Raw genomic sequence first — 16,795 nt, 5'->3', positions numbered from 1 at the left:
ATGATAGCGTTTCAGCAACACTTGACGCATTCTGATTTAATTACTCATCAGTCATAACCCTTGCTATGTTACTATTTTCAATTTAATAAAAATTTAAGATTAGTTTTTGTTTAATTTGGTCTTAATTCTGTAAAGAAAAAATAAATAAAAACCAATTTCGTAAAGTTGCTGAACCTTCTTTTTAGTTTTTTGTGAGGAACGTCCGCTTGGTGGCCTTGAGAATAAACAAACGGAGAAAAATAAATGTTACGTCCACTTGACTGAGTAATGGGATATTTTACAGAGTATTTTATGCTTGTTACATTTCCGGATGGATTTTCTGAAATAATCGGTGGATCCTGATAAATCAAGTGAATTATTAAAATCATTTCTTGTTTAGGAATTGTTTTGTGAAGTAATAGAGCTTCCAGATTTTTGTCTGTCTTGTCTCTTGTGTGTTCTGCTGATTCTGATATATTGGAAATCAATGGATTTGTAGTCTTATTCTGAAAAGAAAATATCAAGTATGGAAGATATGGAGCAAGTAAAATTACTTGTCCAGGAAGAAGGGAAGTCAGCAAGGAATATTTTGGCTTTCAATGTCCCATACATTGAGGGACGGGCCATGACTTCTTCTGATTCTGGTAAGTTTGGAATTCTCTAGTAAAGAAAACTTTAAAGTTAAGAAAAATTAAAAAAGTTATTTATGTTTTATTATTTACACCTCTTTCAGTAGGTGTAAAAATACCTGTGAGAAAACCCCCCATCAACTCCAAACCCCTGTTAGTGAGATTGGAACACAAAGTCCCTAAACTAGTCACTGTACTAAAAAACTCCCATTCTAGAATAAGATCAGCTTCAGCTGGAAGAGATAGAAAATCTGGTAAGCCTCATGACTAACCAATTTTTTCCTACTTCCTATTGTACGTGTTTAATTATTATTATTATTTTAGATTTGCAGGCCCGTTATTGGGGGCTGCTGTTTGAAAACCTTAGGAGAGCAGTTGATGAAATCTACTTGACTTGTGAATCTGACGAGAGTGTGGAAGAGTGTAAAGAGGCTATCATGATTTTAGAGTCATGCACCAAAGATTTCCGTAATTTAATCGAGTGGCTCAGATTGAAATGGAATTATGAACAGACACCTGCTCCACAACGGCCGACCTCTCTTGCTTGGGAAGTTAGAAAATCTTCTCCTGCTAAGGTTTGCATGTTAATTTATTTCATGAAATATTGAAAATCATAACTTATCCAATATTGGTTATTATCTTTTGCCCGTAGCCTTCCTGTGCTTCAATAATGGGTCAACTTCAGAAAACTCCTGTTGGATTAGCTAGACGAATTCTCAATTTTGAGGATGAATCAGCTTCCTCGCCACTGTTTACGTCCACTGTGGTGGAAACTAAACCACTAACAGCCGAGTATCCTATTCAGACCATATGTGAAGCAGCTGAAAGTATTATACCAATTCTACCTACAACTGAAACAGTTGCCCAACCTGCACCGCCTACAGTTCGAAAATCTGCTAGCAAAACAGTTCCTGAAGCCAGACAGAGTAAATCAACTGAACAGTCCACTACTGCTGCTCGAGTCACTAACGTTAAGCCCAAGTCTTCACCCGTGTGGAAAGTGGGCAAAGCCAGTAAAAATGCAGTCAACAGTGAGGTTCAGTCTCTGAGTCTAGCCAACAAGGTTCAATCGCAAAGTACGACGCCAAGAATTCAGTCGCAGAGTTCATCGCACAAGACTCCGGTGCCATGTTCAACCACAAAATCTCTCCCAGCTCAAGCACAAAGTTGGGCTCATGCCTGTTCGCGAGTTCAAAGTGCTCCTAATTCGCAGCAACAGTCTCGAGCCAAGCTCAACAAAACTGAGCCGCCGAAGGTTGTCGCCAGACATGCAGTTACACGACAGCACACACAAACACCAGCAGCAGTAGCAACTTCGACGGATGTTGACGAAGGATGGGAGACTGTGCGAGGTCGGACGAGATCTAGAACTTCGCCAGCCAAGGCGACTCCTGTATTGACGCGAGCCTCGACCATGGTTTACGGTTCTCGGCTAGAAGCAAGACAGTCGACCAAAGTAGCCAATCGTCAACCGACGGTTCGTTCTGGACTCGTTAAACCTTCGATAGCACAGTCGTTGCCTTCCCTTTGTGATCGTGCAGCTCCGAAACCTGAACCGCCCAAGGATCCAGTTCCTCTCCCAACTGTGCCCACAGAACCGGCTCCTGTCGTCGCTGTTACCAATTCAACAGCACACGATTCAAGTTTTGACGACTCTATCATCGTGTCCAGTGACGAGGATAAAGATGAAGCTCAGGAGGCTGCCGAAGTCGCTGAAGAGGAAGCAGAAATGGCTCGCAGGGAAGAAGCCCTAACGATCGAAGAAGAGAATCTTCAACGAGAAATTCGCGAAACTGAACGCTCGGATAATGAAGGAGATGAGACCTGGGATGACCCCATCAATGTCACTCCCGTATGTTTAGTTATTCAGTTTATGTTGGTGCCTGGTTTACTAAATTTCAGTCATTCATTTCTCAGGCGTCCACTCCGGAAGGGATTCCCAGAAACGCTCCAGACAGGGTGCCAGTGGAACGCGAAGTTTTGGAGGAAAAGTATCACCTTTTGCTGGAGAACTGCTCGTGGGCCGAACAAATGGAGCTGTTAGATCAACTGGAAGAAGTAGCTGCGATGGATGGGGCACGTCAACCTGGTCGAGCCCTACAAGTCCACGAGAAACTGAGCTCTCCCTCACGTCGACGTACGGCTGAGCCTTGCGAGGCCTTTCAACAGCACGAGGCCAAACAGCTGCGAGCCCAGCAGCACCGGGCGGCGTTCCGCGAGGAGAAGACGCGCAAAAGACGCGAATTGACCAAACGCATGGAGGAAGTCCGAGCGGCCAAGAGTTTGTTGCTGGATGAGAAAAAGCTTTTGCTGGAGCGCAAGATGAAACGAGCCGAGGAGAAACGTCAGAAGCATTTGGCCGAGATAGTCAAAAAAGCTCACGACGAGGAATCCAAGAAGAGAGAGATCGCCTTCATCAACACGATCGAAGCGCAAAACAAGCAGCACGATTTTATTGCCCGCATTCAGACGCAAGAGGAGCGCATTCAAGGTCTTCAGGTATGATAGTCATCTCCATTTGTCAATTATACAGTGCTGTATAATATTTGATTGAACAGGAGGAAAGACAACGGCGTCAGGAGGAACGCAACAAGGCCAAGGAGGCTCTGGAGGAAAGGAAACGGGCGTTGGAAGCGGAGCGACAGGCGAAAGTGGCGTTACTTCAAGAAAAGCGACGCCAGAGAGAAGAGCGGATCGACCGCGAACACCAGGAGAAGGAAAAGGAGCGATTGGAGCTGGCCAGAGAGAAGCAGCGTGATCGGGAGGAGCGCATGTCGGCTTTGCAGGCGGCCCACCAGGCCTCGCAGTCGCAGCTGCAGCGAAAAATCCAACAGAAACAGGAGGAATCGGCCAGGCGCCACGAAGAAAACATTGAGCAGATTCGCCAGAAAGCCCTGGAACTATCCATCTTGCGCTTCTCATCGGCCGGAGGTGCCGACGATGCACCCCGTCTCGTCCACTACGAAACCGCCCGTGTTTGCAGCCTCTGCGACGTCCAGATTCACAGCGAAGTGATCCTAATGAGTCACCTGGGAGGGCGGAGGCACATGGAAGCCCTGAAAAATCACTACGGTGGTAAGGAGCCGTCGCGTGAGCAGTCCGAGAGCTCCAACTTGAAATTCATCGTTGACGCCAATTACACGGGAGTCGGGGGCGATGGAACCAACGACGGAGGAACTGTGGGCAAAGGGCCGGATCGAAACGCGCCAGCCCCAGAGACGGAGAAGGAGAAGCGAGCCAAAGCGTTAAAAAAGAGAGCGAAAAAGTTGAAATCCAAAGTGATGCAGAGCAATGCTTCGGAAACGACCCTCCAGTCGCCGGAAGGTGCCAATAAGCATCGCATCTCGCGCATTTTGCAGGAACTGGAGCGTGATCCGGCCGTTCACGATCGCCACTGGGGTGAATTAGTTCGTCTGCTGGAAAAGGGATCGACCAACGAGCAGCTGATCTTTGGTGTCCAGCGTGGCGTCAATGTTGTCGGTGACATGTTGAGTTTCTATCAAACGGAGCAGGAACAAGGCCGAGGCAGTTCTCCACTCCGAGTGATCCTTTCGGCCGTCAATTGCCTCCGACTGGCGGCTCGTTCTCATCTGGACATGTCCACTCATATCGTCAACAGCCGAGCGACTCCGCTCCTTTTGAATGTCCTCGCTCGTCGCCTGGAGGTTTGTGTTGTACATCTTGTCATTTATTCTTTTGATAGTGAATAATAATTGTCTCGATTCCCTCACAGACTCTGGAAGGAAACGGTAACGGAGTTCAAGCTTCTGGCCAGCTGTGTGTTTCTGTTCAGCCAATGTCGGATGCTGTCGCAAGTATGTCTTAACACACAAATATTGTTTGAAATAATTTTGTAATGAATTCAATTTTCATTAGCGGCCATTATGAACACTTGGGTGGCTATAGTTGAGCCTATTCTGTCCAACTCGGAAAAAATTTGTGTTCAGTCTAATTCAGATTTGCCGGCTCGCATTTCCAGTTTAATCAGGTATTTGAATTACAAATGGCCAGTCAAAGAAAGTTCATTTTTCATTGTATTTTAAATATTCAGTTACGCTGTTTCGTTGGGTCTTGTTGACCGTTTGGCGTTCCACGTCGGCGGAGTTGGCGGGCCATTACTGGACGAGCAATCGGCTTCCAACGATCTTCTGCTAGCGTCTCTCAAGTTCCTAACTTCGCTCGTCGATCTGCTTCATCTCTGCAAGAAGAACCAGCCGAAGAAGGCCAAGTCGACTGCGGTGGTGACGGACGCGACCCAGTTGGTGGAAGCCTTTCAAATGACCGAATTGGCTGGAGTCATCAATGCCCTTTATGGTCTGCTACTCCATCAAGGTGCGCCTTCATCGTCCGCCGGCCGCCCAGCTGAGCTGCCCGATAACACGATTCGCTTCACCGTTGCCGCACTTCAATTGATCCACCGTTTGGCCCTTCTCGACCTCACCACTTTCCAGGTGCGTTTGCCACTTATTTTTATTTTTTGGCCGATCCCCCCCACGATCGACTGGTTAATCTTCTCTCGACTGTTTTCTTTTGCGTCGTTTGGAAATAAGGCTATCTTGGGAGCTGAAGGAGTCTCGCTCGAATTTCGTCACATTGCAAGTTTTCTCCTTTGGTATGGCGTTAATGTCCAATCCCCCGTCGGCCACCTTCTCAACCTGACGATCCTCTGCATTGGTTTCTTCGCTACCGGCCACCACGACAACCAAGTATACGGAAACTTTGCGTTCACTGTTTAGATTGAAATTCATTTTGAATTTGTTTGTTCGTTTGAAATTTTCAGATGATTCTCCAATCTGGTCACATGCCTTCGGTGCTGCAGCAACTGTGTCGCCTGCCGTTCGGCTACTTCTCTGACAAATCCTTGCGTGCTATACTTTTGCCCACCCTGCTGGCCTGCTGCCACGACAATCCGGCCAATCGGGCCGTCCTTCAGAAGGAGATGAGCTATCAAGTACGTAGCCTGTATATTTTCCCATTCATTCCCCATCGGCTATTTTGCAAGTCGAATCGGGAGTAAAGGGGGGAGAAATTCCTCCGGACATTGAAAGGGATTATTTATCTGTTGGGCCTGTTTGTAAACTCATGTTTTTCTTCCGTCATTTGTCGACGCAGATGGTGGAGGATTACGTCAACAGCGACGACGGCCGATCGGTACACCTCGTCTGCACCATCCTCAACGCTCAGCAGAACGCCGGGAAGAACGTCGTCGAGTGATGATTCATTATCAGCAGCTTCATCGCGATCCCGAGATTATAAACTAGGCATTATTTTCCCTTTTCTCTCTCCTTAGGCTTATTTTGTTTGTTTTGGGTTTTCCATCTCTTTTTCTTTTTCCCAACCAAGACATTTTTCCTTGAAATTCTTTTTTCTTTCTTTTTTCCAAGTTAAACCGGTTTGATCAGTTAACCGCCGACACGAGTATAATAAGATCCTTCATAATATTTCCGTTGCACATTTCTCGTCTCTCTCCCACGTTGTTTTTGTTGATCTTGTTTTCGTTCTTTCTTTTTTTTGCGACATCGATATCAAAATGTTCGCCCCACCCCATTCCGAAGAACGACACGTGGCTGGCGGATGTTATGAATATTGATTATTATTTTCCGGTTATATTTTTTTTCCTTTTTTCTTTCTTTGCACACACGCACAAAAGAGAGAGAGACGGCAGTTTCTTGACTCATTTTCACTCACTGTGTTTCCTCCCTCCCGGTAGAGAGTGTGTGTGTGCGGTGTGTCGAGTGTTATTATGTACTCGTCCTCCTCGCTCCTCCTAGAAGATGTCAATAAACATCTCCCATCGGCAGCCATGACGCCCCGTTTGTTTTTGTGGTCGCGCCAGGATTCCTTGAATGACAAGCGGCCGATTCTCCTCCACTAGGGGGTGACGCAGCTGTGGCGGTATATATTTCTTTTCTTTTCTTTTTATGAACAAATCAAAGTTGATTGAATTGATTATTAATTTAGTGCAGGAGGAGGAGGTGCGCAGGCGCTGGGCGGTTTAGACTGGGATGTTGGCTCACCTTACCGGAGGAGCCGGGATCGAAGTGGAGCGAACGGGAGGAGAATGATTGGTTGGGAAGGAGGTCTGAGCTGATCTGTCAAAATCAGGTTGTGCGTGCCGGGGCTAGCTAGCTAGCTAGCTAGAGGGAGGCGGACGTGGAACAAAAGAATCCATCTCTTGCACAGTGGTCGTCGACGTCGATAGATGTACACATTGTAGGGCTATATACATGGCCGCTTACTTGCGCGCTCTTGGCTCCTAGGCTCCTGCTTTTAGAGAGAGAGAAACCCGCCACTGTGCCGCTCCTGATCGAGTTAAGCTCCAGCGACATGCTCTACTGCACGCCGGGGCTAAAAGCTCTTCTCTCACCCTCGTCTGCTCGCGTCTTTGCTCTTCCATCCATCCATCCCTCCCTCCTCTCCCCCCCCATCTACGTACTTCTCTCCTATTGCACTTGGAACGCAACCCCTTTTTATTTTAGAAAACTCTCTCTCTCTGGTACCTTTTTTCTTCTTCTTTCAAACGCCGCCCTTCTTTCTTCTCTAATCTTTCAATAACAATTTCCTAGCAGCTTTGATAACTCTCAAAAGTGTCGACACAAGTTTCGGTTCAGTCAGAAACTCCTGTGGGGGCCCTCATAGTCTTTTCTTTCTCCTAAATCTATCCCGGGCTACGATTTTCACTTGGAAGTAAAAAAAATTGTAGTACCTTCTTTTTTCTTTAAACATTTGTTTCAAAGAGCCAATCGTTTGACAGAGTTCTTCAGCCCTTGGAGATTAACAGGGTAAAAGTAAATAAATCAAAAGAGTTTTTTTTTTGTGTAAGACTTGATAGGCCTTCAATTCCAGAGAGTTGAAGCGGATGTAGGCAGTTTGGGCGGGTGGGATGTTGAGCGGAGTAAAGTGGAAAGGTATTGATCAAAATAGGGAGACCTACGGTCTATGGTAATAGTTTTGGTGATCTGTTTCTCTCTTGCCCTGGGAGGGTCTGCATCATTGGCTGCTGTTTCGTTTCCCATCGCCAATGAGCCGGGAACTTTTCAGTCGCAGGCCAAGTTGGGTGGGTTGGGTGGATGGGGACCAAGTTAATTGACTTTAAACTCTCTCTCTCTTTACTTTGTCGCTGTTTTGTTCAAAGTAAAAAGCGAAAATGTTGCGACGGTCTTGCATTTTGGATGGGCTGATTTCAAAATCAGTTTGACTAAAATATTTTCCAGGGTAAAAAGGAGCTGTGTATAGGCCTCCTCCTCCCATAATTTGGTTCATTCCGCCCTTATTTATTTGTACTTTTCATAACTGAACGTATATAGATCCATTTAGGTTTGGGGGGGGGGGGGGGGCGTATATATCTATAGCGATCTAATTGATTTTGGGCCTATCATTACCCTCCATTAGAGCTCCTAACTGTGCCTGTATTTATAGATGAAGACGGTGTCATTTGATCATTTCTACTGCCATCAAGATATGCAAGTGTGAGTGGTTTATACGTAACATGCGAGTATCTATACGGTCTGATCTGGTAATTGCTGCATTGAGTCTACACCGGATTTGTTGTCGAGCCTAAGCCAAAGAAAAGCTATTGGTTGGTGATGAAAAGACGATCTGCTTGGAGCCCAGCAAATGGACTGTGTCTAAATGGAAAATTAATAGAATTTACAGAAAACACTCTTGATGGACTGCCGTGAATATATATAGGAGCGCGTACGCCCACGTATATACATCACAATAGCCGAGCGGAGACGCGCGGAGACTTCATATTGTTCGCTGTGTGCATTATCCACTCGGATTACACACGGAGCTGTTGCGCTATAGCGTAACCTGACGACGCGGATTGATGGTTCGATATATTGTGATTATCGATGTACTCTGCAACCTCCTTTCAAGATCCTTTTAATGCTCTAATTCGTATCCATTTCCCATTTGCTCCCCGGTTTTATTTGTAACGAGAGAATGTCGGTATTATAATACGCGTATGATTTTGTGTGTACAAGTTTGACGCCATTGATGGTGGTCGTCCAGATACTTTCCCCACTTTATGGTTTAAAGTATTATAGACATGTAAATCCTTCGCGCATGTATATCGGGAGATGAATCAAGTTCTCGGTATGATCTAGGCCTATGATATAGGAAAGTTGATGTAACATTTTGTAATCATGTCCAAGCTTTTTACTGGCCAACGTCTATAGATATAGAACTCTAAAGGAATTAGCTACAGATGTATTAGAGTGCGTGTATAGTGTCGCCAGAGACCGAACAGACTGTGTGTACACATATATATCTGCCGTGGTCGAGTATTAAGTATAGAGGCCAAGAACTATGAGCGTCACATGCCGTGTAAGCCGCTAATGCGAGTCGGTCAAGCTAGTGTATAATTTAGGCTCTTTTAAGAGGGGAGTTTTTTCAGTGAGTATTTTTGTTCAGGGGAAAAAATGGAAAATCAAAAAGGGATGAAGGAGGGAAAATCCCGGCTGCACTCAGAGTTATATAGGATAGTAGGCAGGCCCAGCAGTATTTCTATAAATAAGGAAATAAAGGGAATCAAAATCATCATAGAATCTGGAGAGATGGATGGAGGGGGTCGGACTCCAGCAGCAACCAGTCAGAGATTTCCCTTTTTTTTCTTTCGGTGTGTACATATAAGAAATCTGTTTTTACGAGGGGACCACCCTCAATGTTTTATACAAAAGGATATATAATATATTTTAGTAAGTATGTTTCCTAGCTCTGTCCGTCATGTATTAGTTTCTCTATAGACATCAAAGTGACCCCAAAAGTAATGCAATGAAGAAAAGAAGAAGAAGCTTAGACGTATGTATACAAACTTATACACACCCCATTAGAGTGCTGCCGGACGCCACTGTTGAATGACGGACGCGTATAACCGCCTAATACTTTGTTATATTATTCAACTCAAAATGATAAAATTTGTGTAACTCTACGGAGAGACGGATAGCTGAAATATGGCGGAACTTTTCGCCAAACCGACAAATTTGAATTTTTCCAGCCGATGTGGATTAGAAGCGATTTATTGTTCGTGTCGTATAAATATGTAACACACACACGAAAAGAAACGGGGGATTTTGATCATCTGGAGGAGGCAAGGGGGTGAAACGGGCGTTTGTTTTCCTTCCCTCTCTCTACTCGTCCATGGAACAACATGGAACCAAATATGAGAATTGACAGCCATTGCTCACATGCCCGCCTCACTGTGTACACACAATAACTCCCCCCACCCCTTTTATCCAGCATGCAGGCCACCCTCTTCGATATATAGTTCGCCATTTTTCCCGATTAATGTGTCAATCCGGAAGAAGGGGCCCCATTGAATTATTAAAATAAAATCTAAAAAATGTATATACTGGGGAGTTTTGAAACACTTATATGAGCCGTCCTTCTTTTGACGCTTGTTGTTCGGGGAACGTGCGCACATGTGTGTCGTGTTGGGGGCGTGTTATTTCATAACTAAATAACTTGATTATATTCACTGTCGTTCCTTTTTTTTATTTATTTTTATTATTTTTTCCTATCGGGAAATTCGAACAATAAAAGGGCTGCTATTTGATATAGGCAAATCATGCCCCCCCCCCTCTATGAAAATCTCCTATATGATGTGTATATGTAGGCATTATGGATGAATATACACACGTCGTCCTTCTGTTATTGTTGACCCGATTATATATTCCTCCGCTCACTGCAGTTTTAATCCCGATGGCAAATGGCGGCGTCACGTTTCACAATCACTTTTCTGGGGGGTTGTAGATTTTCTTTTTTTGTTTTCACTCTTAACTGCCAAGGGGGTCCTGGTAAAGGTCTTTTTGTGGCCATTTCGGTCTAAAAGAAATTGCCTCTGGATTTCGTGCAGATTTTGTTTCTTTTTTTTTTTTAATGTGGAACAGTGTGTCTTGATGAGATGGACTATTACAAACTAAAATAATCCCTAACCGTTCAGCGTCGAACGCGGTTGAGAAAACCGTTTTTATCGTTTATTAACAGTTTGGATTTAGGGTTGGGGGTCGATTTTTAATTTCGATCGATATCTTATCAGATTGGCTAATTAGAATATTAGTGTCGTCTGCTTCATTGTCTTTTTTTGGAGGGAAACGTACGTTGCAATTGCAAACATGTGGTCAGATGTGGTGTTCTCGTCAAATCTGGTCGAGGTTCTTTATGGAATAGTTTAATACACATTCCATGCTGTTTAGCAGGTAAATTAAACTAAGAATTGTAATAGAATGATTATGGAAGCTTAATTAAAAGAGTTAAACCTGTTACCAAACCAAATTTGTGAAATGTTAACTCTTGACTTATTGCATTTATCATATGTAAGCCCCCCTGTTGATGCATGTGGCAGTTTGTTTGCACCATGTAACCTTTTCCTTTTTTGCAGCTAGATTTGAGATATTATGCCTGTGCCAGCCATTATAACCACAAGTTATGGAAATTTTGCTTATATTGATGTGTCATCAGCAACAATGTAATAATATCGCTTGGGTAATGATTTTCGTAACTTTTATCAACCTGTGACCTACTTGCTATTTTAATGATGCATGAATGGTACAAATGCAATGCAGACTTGTAAACCTCAAATTCTCTGGTTTTTATAACCCAGTGTCTCAATTTCAACTTGTCCTGATTTCTTGTTCCTGTAAATATTTTTCGTAATCCATTTTTATTTTTATTTAGATAAACAGCATCCCGTTTGATTGAAGAAAATACCGATGCCGGTCGAGGTCTTCTCCATTTCTTTAAATGTCCTCGTGTACACCCATGCGAGTGTGGGGGTATTCACGAGGACCCCTTTTTTCCTATCCTGCCTATTGCTGGATTCAACTATTGAAACCATATGCAGCGGATGTTCCATTCAGCGTATAGATGGATCACTTGTGGATGCCTGGCCGTATTTCCCAGGTTTAAAGGTAGGACAAATGCTATTTCTATTCTTTCTTCTCTTTGCTATTTGATGGCGTTGATTCTAAATTGTTACGGAGTAGCGAATATTCGTGAGCTAGGCGGTTGACTGCAACTGTTTTCTCTTGCCAACTTTGTTGACTCAGTCAGGGTTCATTAACTACCTCATTTGTAGAACTACTGCAGATCAGGTCTGTTTTTGTACCTCACAACTTTGTCTGTTGGTAAACAACCAAAATTCACAAATATTTGAACTTTAAACACATTAAACAAAGTGCAACGAGAACATTTCATGATCAAGAGAGAACTGCCGCCGTACCGATCGAAATCTCCTCGTTTATTTATTTCTGGTGGCTTCCATAAAAACCTTTGAACCGATTGGCGGTCTAATCCACAGCCCCAGTTATTTTGTCAGTTTTCGCTCCCAAACAATCGGTCTATATTATGCGGACCCAAGTATCGATCCAGTAGAAGTAAATCCTCCATCAATTCAAATTTGACAAGTGCGCAAGTGACGTTGTTCGTCACCTTTTGCCGGAGTGCAGGAAATGACAGTCGGGCTCTGTTTGCCCTGCGCTTCAAAATGCACAAATATCTCGACAACAGGAGCATTACAGCTCGTGGGTCTCATATAGGGAGAACGTCAACAGCAACAACCCGGAATCAGAAACTGAAAAAATTGATCAAGATTTCTTTTCCATTTGAATTTTTATTTTTGTAAGCACCTCCCCCATCGTTGACATTGTTTAAACAATCTAAATGCCAAGATGTTGAATAGCGTTTGAATTGAGATTGGAAATCAGAGCCGAGAAGAGATGAGATCACGGAGCGAATGAAAATGGCTGTTTGCTCTACACTCGACTCCGGTCGGCCGGAGTCATCGGATATATTCACTCGGCAGCAGCAGCAGCAGCAGCAACGGTGGGAGAGTCTCGGCCACATCAGGCGAGCGCAATGCGAACGCCTAAAGTGCAGCGGATCAATTTTGATTTCCCGATTTTATAGGCGATGAACATTGGAGAGCACAGCTCTGCTCCACTCTGGCCATCGATTCCTTGTCGAGACGAGTGGCTATAATATACAAAGTTATTAAGTAACATGTATAGAGTTGAGCACTTTGTCGTTTATGATTTCTGATGGCCGAAACCAATTACCACGGCAGCAACATATTATTGCAATTGATGGGGAACAGTTTTTTGTTTTAATGCGTTTCATTTGAAACCGCAATAAATCAAAAAGTATTTTGTTGTTTTTTTCCACCCGAAAGTGGCCGGCTCTACCCGTTTTGTTGTTGTTTTGTTTATGTAATATTCCCCCGTGACTAGTGTACGCACAAAGAATAATTCTTGTGTGAACCAAACAAATCATTTTGAACACAAAATCACGTCAAGTGAGTCGTAATAGGGATTTTTGCTGCTGCTGTGGTGGCCTCCGGGATTTGGGATTAAACCAATCCAAGCGCTTCGCCATCTGTTTCTGTGTTTTTGACGGATTTATTTGGTTGCCGTGGCTTTTCTCTCTGAGCAGTCAGCGTTGTTATGATTGACGGATTTGATGATGATGGAATAACCATGTCAGATCCTCCCCCCCTGATCGTAACGGCCGACTGCTGTGTGTTGTTTATAATCAAAGCCCGAAAAACTATACAACAATCAAGAAATAGATTTTTGTTATTGTTTTACATTAATAACTTTCCTCCTTTCATCTTTCCTGTTTGAATTTTTGTTTTCTTGGTTGATCAAAGAGGTTCAGGGGCGGGCCTATACTACACGGCAGCACTTTCTTCTTGGCCGTCTGGAAGGGGTTAATATCATCAGCTTTTATTCCATTTGGCTGAGACTGTGTACTACTAGTACTACGTCAACAACAAATAGAAGGGGGGAAAAGAGTAGACTATCAGTGACGTTGTAGACCGTATGTATATATGGGCGGTACGGCATATACACTTCGCTGGGATATGGACGATGAAAGTGCTGGGAAATGACCAGCGTCCAGCGACGTCAGTCACAATAAGTCTGTAGAGGAGTTCCGGACGCGATAGGAGCGGAGCAGAACGGGCGGCAACATCCGCAATTCCGGATCCGGTCGCGTGTGTCCATTTCCTTAAATATTCTCCGCATTTTCTTCCGAGTCAAAAGAAGAAGAATCTGGCCGCTCAAAAATCAACCGTTGACCAATCACGTGACTTGGCTATTTTTGTACTCTCTTTGATTGTTGGCCAGTTGAAAAGCGTCGATCGTATATAATCAAAATAAATCTTTTTCTACACATGTACTGAAGAGAGAGGGGAGGGTGCTGAAAGTTCTCGCCGATCTACTCGAGCGCCGGCCATCGTCCAGCAGTTGGCGTTAGTCCGCGGTCTATAAAGCTCAACGTCCAGTTGTGTGTGTGTCTAGCTATTATTATTATTATACGGAGCGCGTACGCCGCTCTGCTGCCGCCGCCGCCGCCAGTAACTATTGTTGTTACAAAGATAAAAAGGGAGAAAATCTAAAGCTAAAGAAACTGTGCTGTAATGCTACTGTTGCTGGCTGCTGGCTGCGGTAGTTATTTTGGCTGGGCAGCAGCGGCAGCAGAGATTTATCGTTTGCGGTTCAATTGTCGCCCTTTTTCTTTTTGAGGCTGTCCTTGTTTCTGCTCTAGCGCGTTCCTCGCAGCAACTCTCGTCCGTATTTATAAATGACATCAGCGATGGATGCGCAGTTGGGTTACAACCTAACCCCTGATGCTGTGTTGTGCAATAATTATTAATTACAAATGCGCGCGTCATCATTCAACTCTCGACTATACTAATGGCTATACATGTGAAATGCGTTGGGATTTTCATTTTGGCAGAGCTCGATTGTTGTTATTTCGGGGAGAATTCAGCCGTTACTCGTGAGCTATTGAGCAGTTTCGGTTTATTTTGGGGGAGATGTTTTTGACTGATTTGAATTTCCCGGGCGTGTAGATTTGTAAGCTTTGATTTCAAAAGATTTCAAGGTTGACGGAGTTTCAGTTGATTTCTTCATTTGTTTTGAGTAGCTTCTTGATTTTAATGATTTGAGACTAATAAATTTTACCTTCATTAATGCGAAGCTAATTTAGCCACGCTGGGTCGACATATGGCGAGTGCGTGACAGACTGTATCCATGAAGGAAGGACGAGTACGGAGCTACTAGACAATTTTGATTTCGCTGTTTTTTGTCGAATTTGACGGTCCATTAGACACTGGGGAAAAACTACTACCTCCTCACCCAAAAAAAGAGAAGGCAAAGAGGGTCAGAGGTCAGTCGGAACGGCGCCTCCATGTATTTTGAGTCTTTTATCGGGTGATGGGAGGGGGATCAGGGGGACTATATATACAAGTGCAAGGGGGGCTCCACCCAAACTCGATATTGGCTCTATAGATTCTTATTACCCTCCTAATAACATCAATTGGCTATATATGTACTGGCTATCTCTCTAAATTTGTCGAAAAAATGGAAGAAACTTTTCTCAAAGAAGAAGAAGACATTTCCCACGCGTTCAGCCGTTCATATATTATCCCGCTGATGAATCTCACGGCGGTCGTTTCTTTCCCATGGAGACTCTTATAGCAGGGGGGGCATATAAATCTCCAAGACACTCCGTTATTTACTCGGATATGATGATAAGTGCAGATATGGGAAAACACACTCGACGCTGCTTTTCTTTTCGTGCCTCTTCCACAGCGATCTTATATTGTCACAACTTAATATAATATAATACTGCACAGTCAATTAAAGTCGTAAATAATAAGACGCATTGGTGTGGGCTCTCTCCTATTATTTTATTTGATGTAGGCAAATGAGAGTTTGAATTTCCCTCCCAAAAAAAAACTAAAATTTTGAGACACGTTTTTTCCCTTTTTTTGCGCGCGCTATCTATCTTTTTTTAAAAAAGCAGCGGCAATATAACAATATAAGACAAGTGACGTCACGCCGGACCCCCCAGCATGCGGGTCTCTCTTATATAGACGCACACGGCGATTCACGACAAAGTGGTTATATACATGTTAGATGGTGTATGTAGTATACTCTAAGTAGTTTTCTCTCTATTTCTTTCGGCGTATAAAATTTTCTTTTGCCCTTTTGGTTGTGTGGATGTTTCCGAGGTGGTCGGAAAACAACCCACAACAACAACAACACGGAACTTTGATATATACGTACCCCCATGCACGGCCCATGAAAATGTATATGTCTAATATCTATTCTAAAAGCTTTATACACTCGAGTCACGTCGGCGACCCCCTCCCCGGTCTCCCTCGAACAAGAAAAAATGTTTCGACGACACCAGGGAAAAATTGTAATCATAATAAGACAAAGTTGCAAGAATGTGGCGCCCTAGAAATAATATTTGAAAAAATAAAAAAATTTCATTTCAAAAATAAAAAGTTTTAGCCCTGGGAATGTATCTAGCTACTACTACAGATTGTCTACTTACATGTGTGTGTGTCTTGTCTTTTGAAAGGTATCTTGAGGGAGAGTATAGCAGGCGATGGTGATGGCGGCGATGGTGATGGCGGCAGCGCGAAAGCACATCATCTTCTTCTTCTTCTTCTTCTTCTCGACGCGACTCTAAAAGCTCGAAATCTAATTCCGACTCTCTAAAACGCATAATACGCCCGACGTAAATGCGTGTTGTCTGGCGGCCGGCATCTTCGTCGTCGTCGTCGTCGTCGTCGTTCTTTTGCTGTGATGGCCACCTTCTTTTTTCGAAACGCCCCGCGTCTCGCGCGCCACTGGCCAGCCAAAAAGGCGCTGGCCATGTAACCAACGAGAGTGGGAAGGCTTTCAAGGGGTGGACATTAACCCAAATTTAAAAAGAAAAAGAAAAGAGCCAGGCGACGACCGTTTCTCTAATCATCATATCGCCAATCTGGAACTCACTTTTCGATCATTTCGATGGCTGAGTTGGAATGATTTCTCTCCCAATTATATAGGCTGCCCCCTTTTTTATTCGTGATTTGTTTCACTCGACGTGATGGCGTAATCATTTCTCCTTAAGGAGCCACTTTGCGCGCTCCTGTGGAAGAGATGGATTTCGTTTCATCTCCTTCACTGTTGCTGCTGCTGCTTGTATTACATCCGAAAAAAGAGCTACGCACACTATCAAAATGGGGAGAGACCCGGATAGCCTATAGTGTTTAGCTCTTTTTGTGTGTGTGTGTGTGTGAGTGATCCACTATCGTCACTCGTCTTTGACACATAAATCACGTTCACTTTGAGCGATCAGCGGGCTATTAGCCTGGCCAGAAAAAAAAAACTATTAGAATTCGTGTG

At 44.0% G+C, this 16,795-nt stretch overlaps 2 protein-coding genes across 2 annotated transcripts in view; one reads left to right on the top strand and one right to left on the bottom strand.

The window, feature by feature from the left end:
- The window catches only part of LOC124314208 (RPII140-upstream gene protein-like), a 105,151-nt gene that overhangs the window by 18,663 nt on the left and 69,693 nt on the right, over positions 1–16,795 (bottom strand). The gene's annotated exons all lie outside the window — the stretch shown is intronic.
- On the top strand, positions 216–6,408 carry LOC124313960 (S phase cyclin A-associated protein in the endoplasmic reticulum-like). Its single transcript, XM_046778856.1, has 12 exons — positions 216–623; positions 713–862; positions 933–1,183; positions 1,261–2,460; positions 2,526–3,107; positions 3,167–4,273; positions 4,342–4,423; positions 4,485–4,596; positions 4,660–5,059; positions 5,159–5,314; positions 5,389–5,559; positions 5,721–6,408. The coding sequence occupies exons 1-12, from the start codon at positions 506–508 to the stop codon at positions 5,820–5,822; spliced, it is 4,431 nt and encodes a 1,476-aa protein (XP_046634812.1). The 5' UTR covers positions 216–505; the 3' UTR covers positions 5,823–6,408.

The sequence above is a fragment of the Daphnia pulicaria genome, chromosome 10 (assembly GCF_021234035.1).
Source record: "Daphnia pulicaria isolate SC F1-1A chromosome 10, SC_F0-13Bv2, whole genome shotgun sequence".
Classification (NCBI taxonomy): Eukaryota; Metazoa; Arthropoda; class Branchiopoda; order Diplostraca; family Daphniidae; genus Daphnia; species Daphnia pulicaria.
Note: the sequence above shows the minus strand (reverse complement) of the source record. Positions and strands in the feature narration are given on the sequence as shown.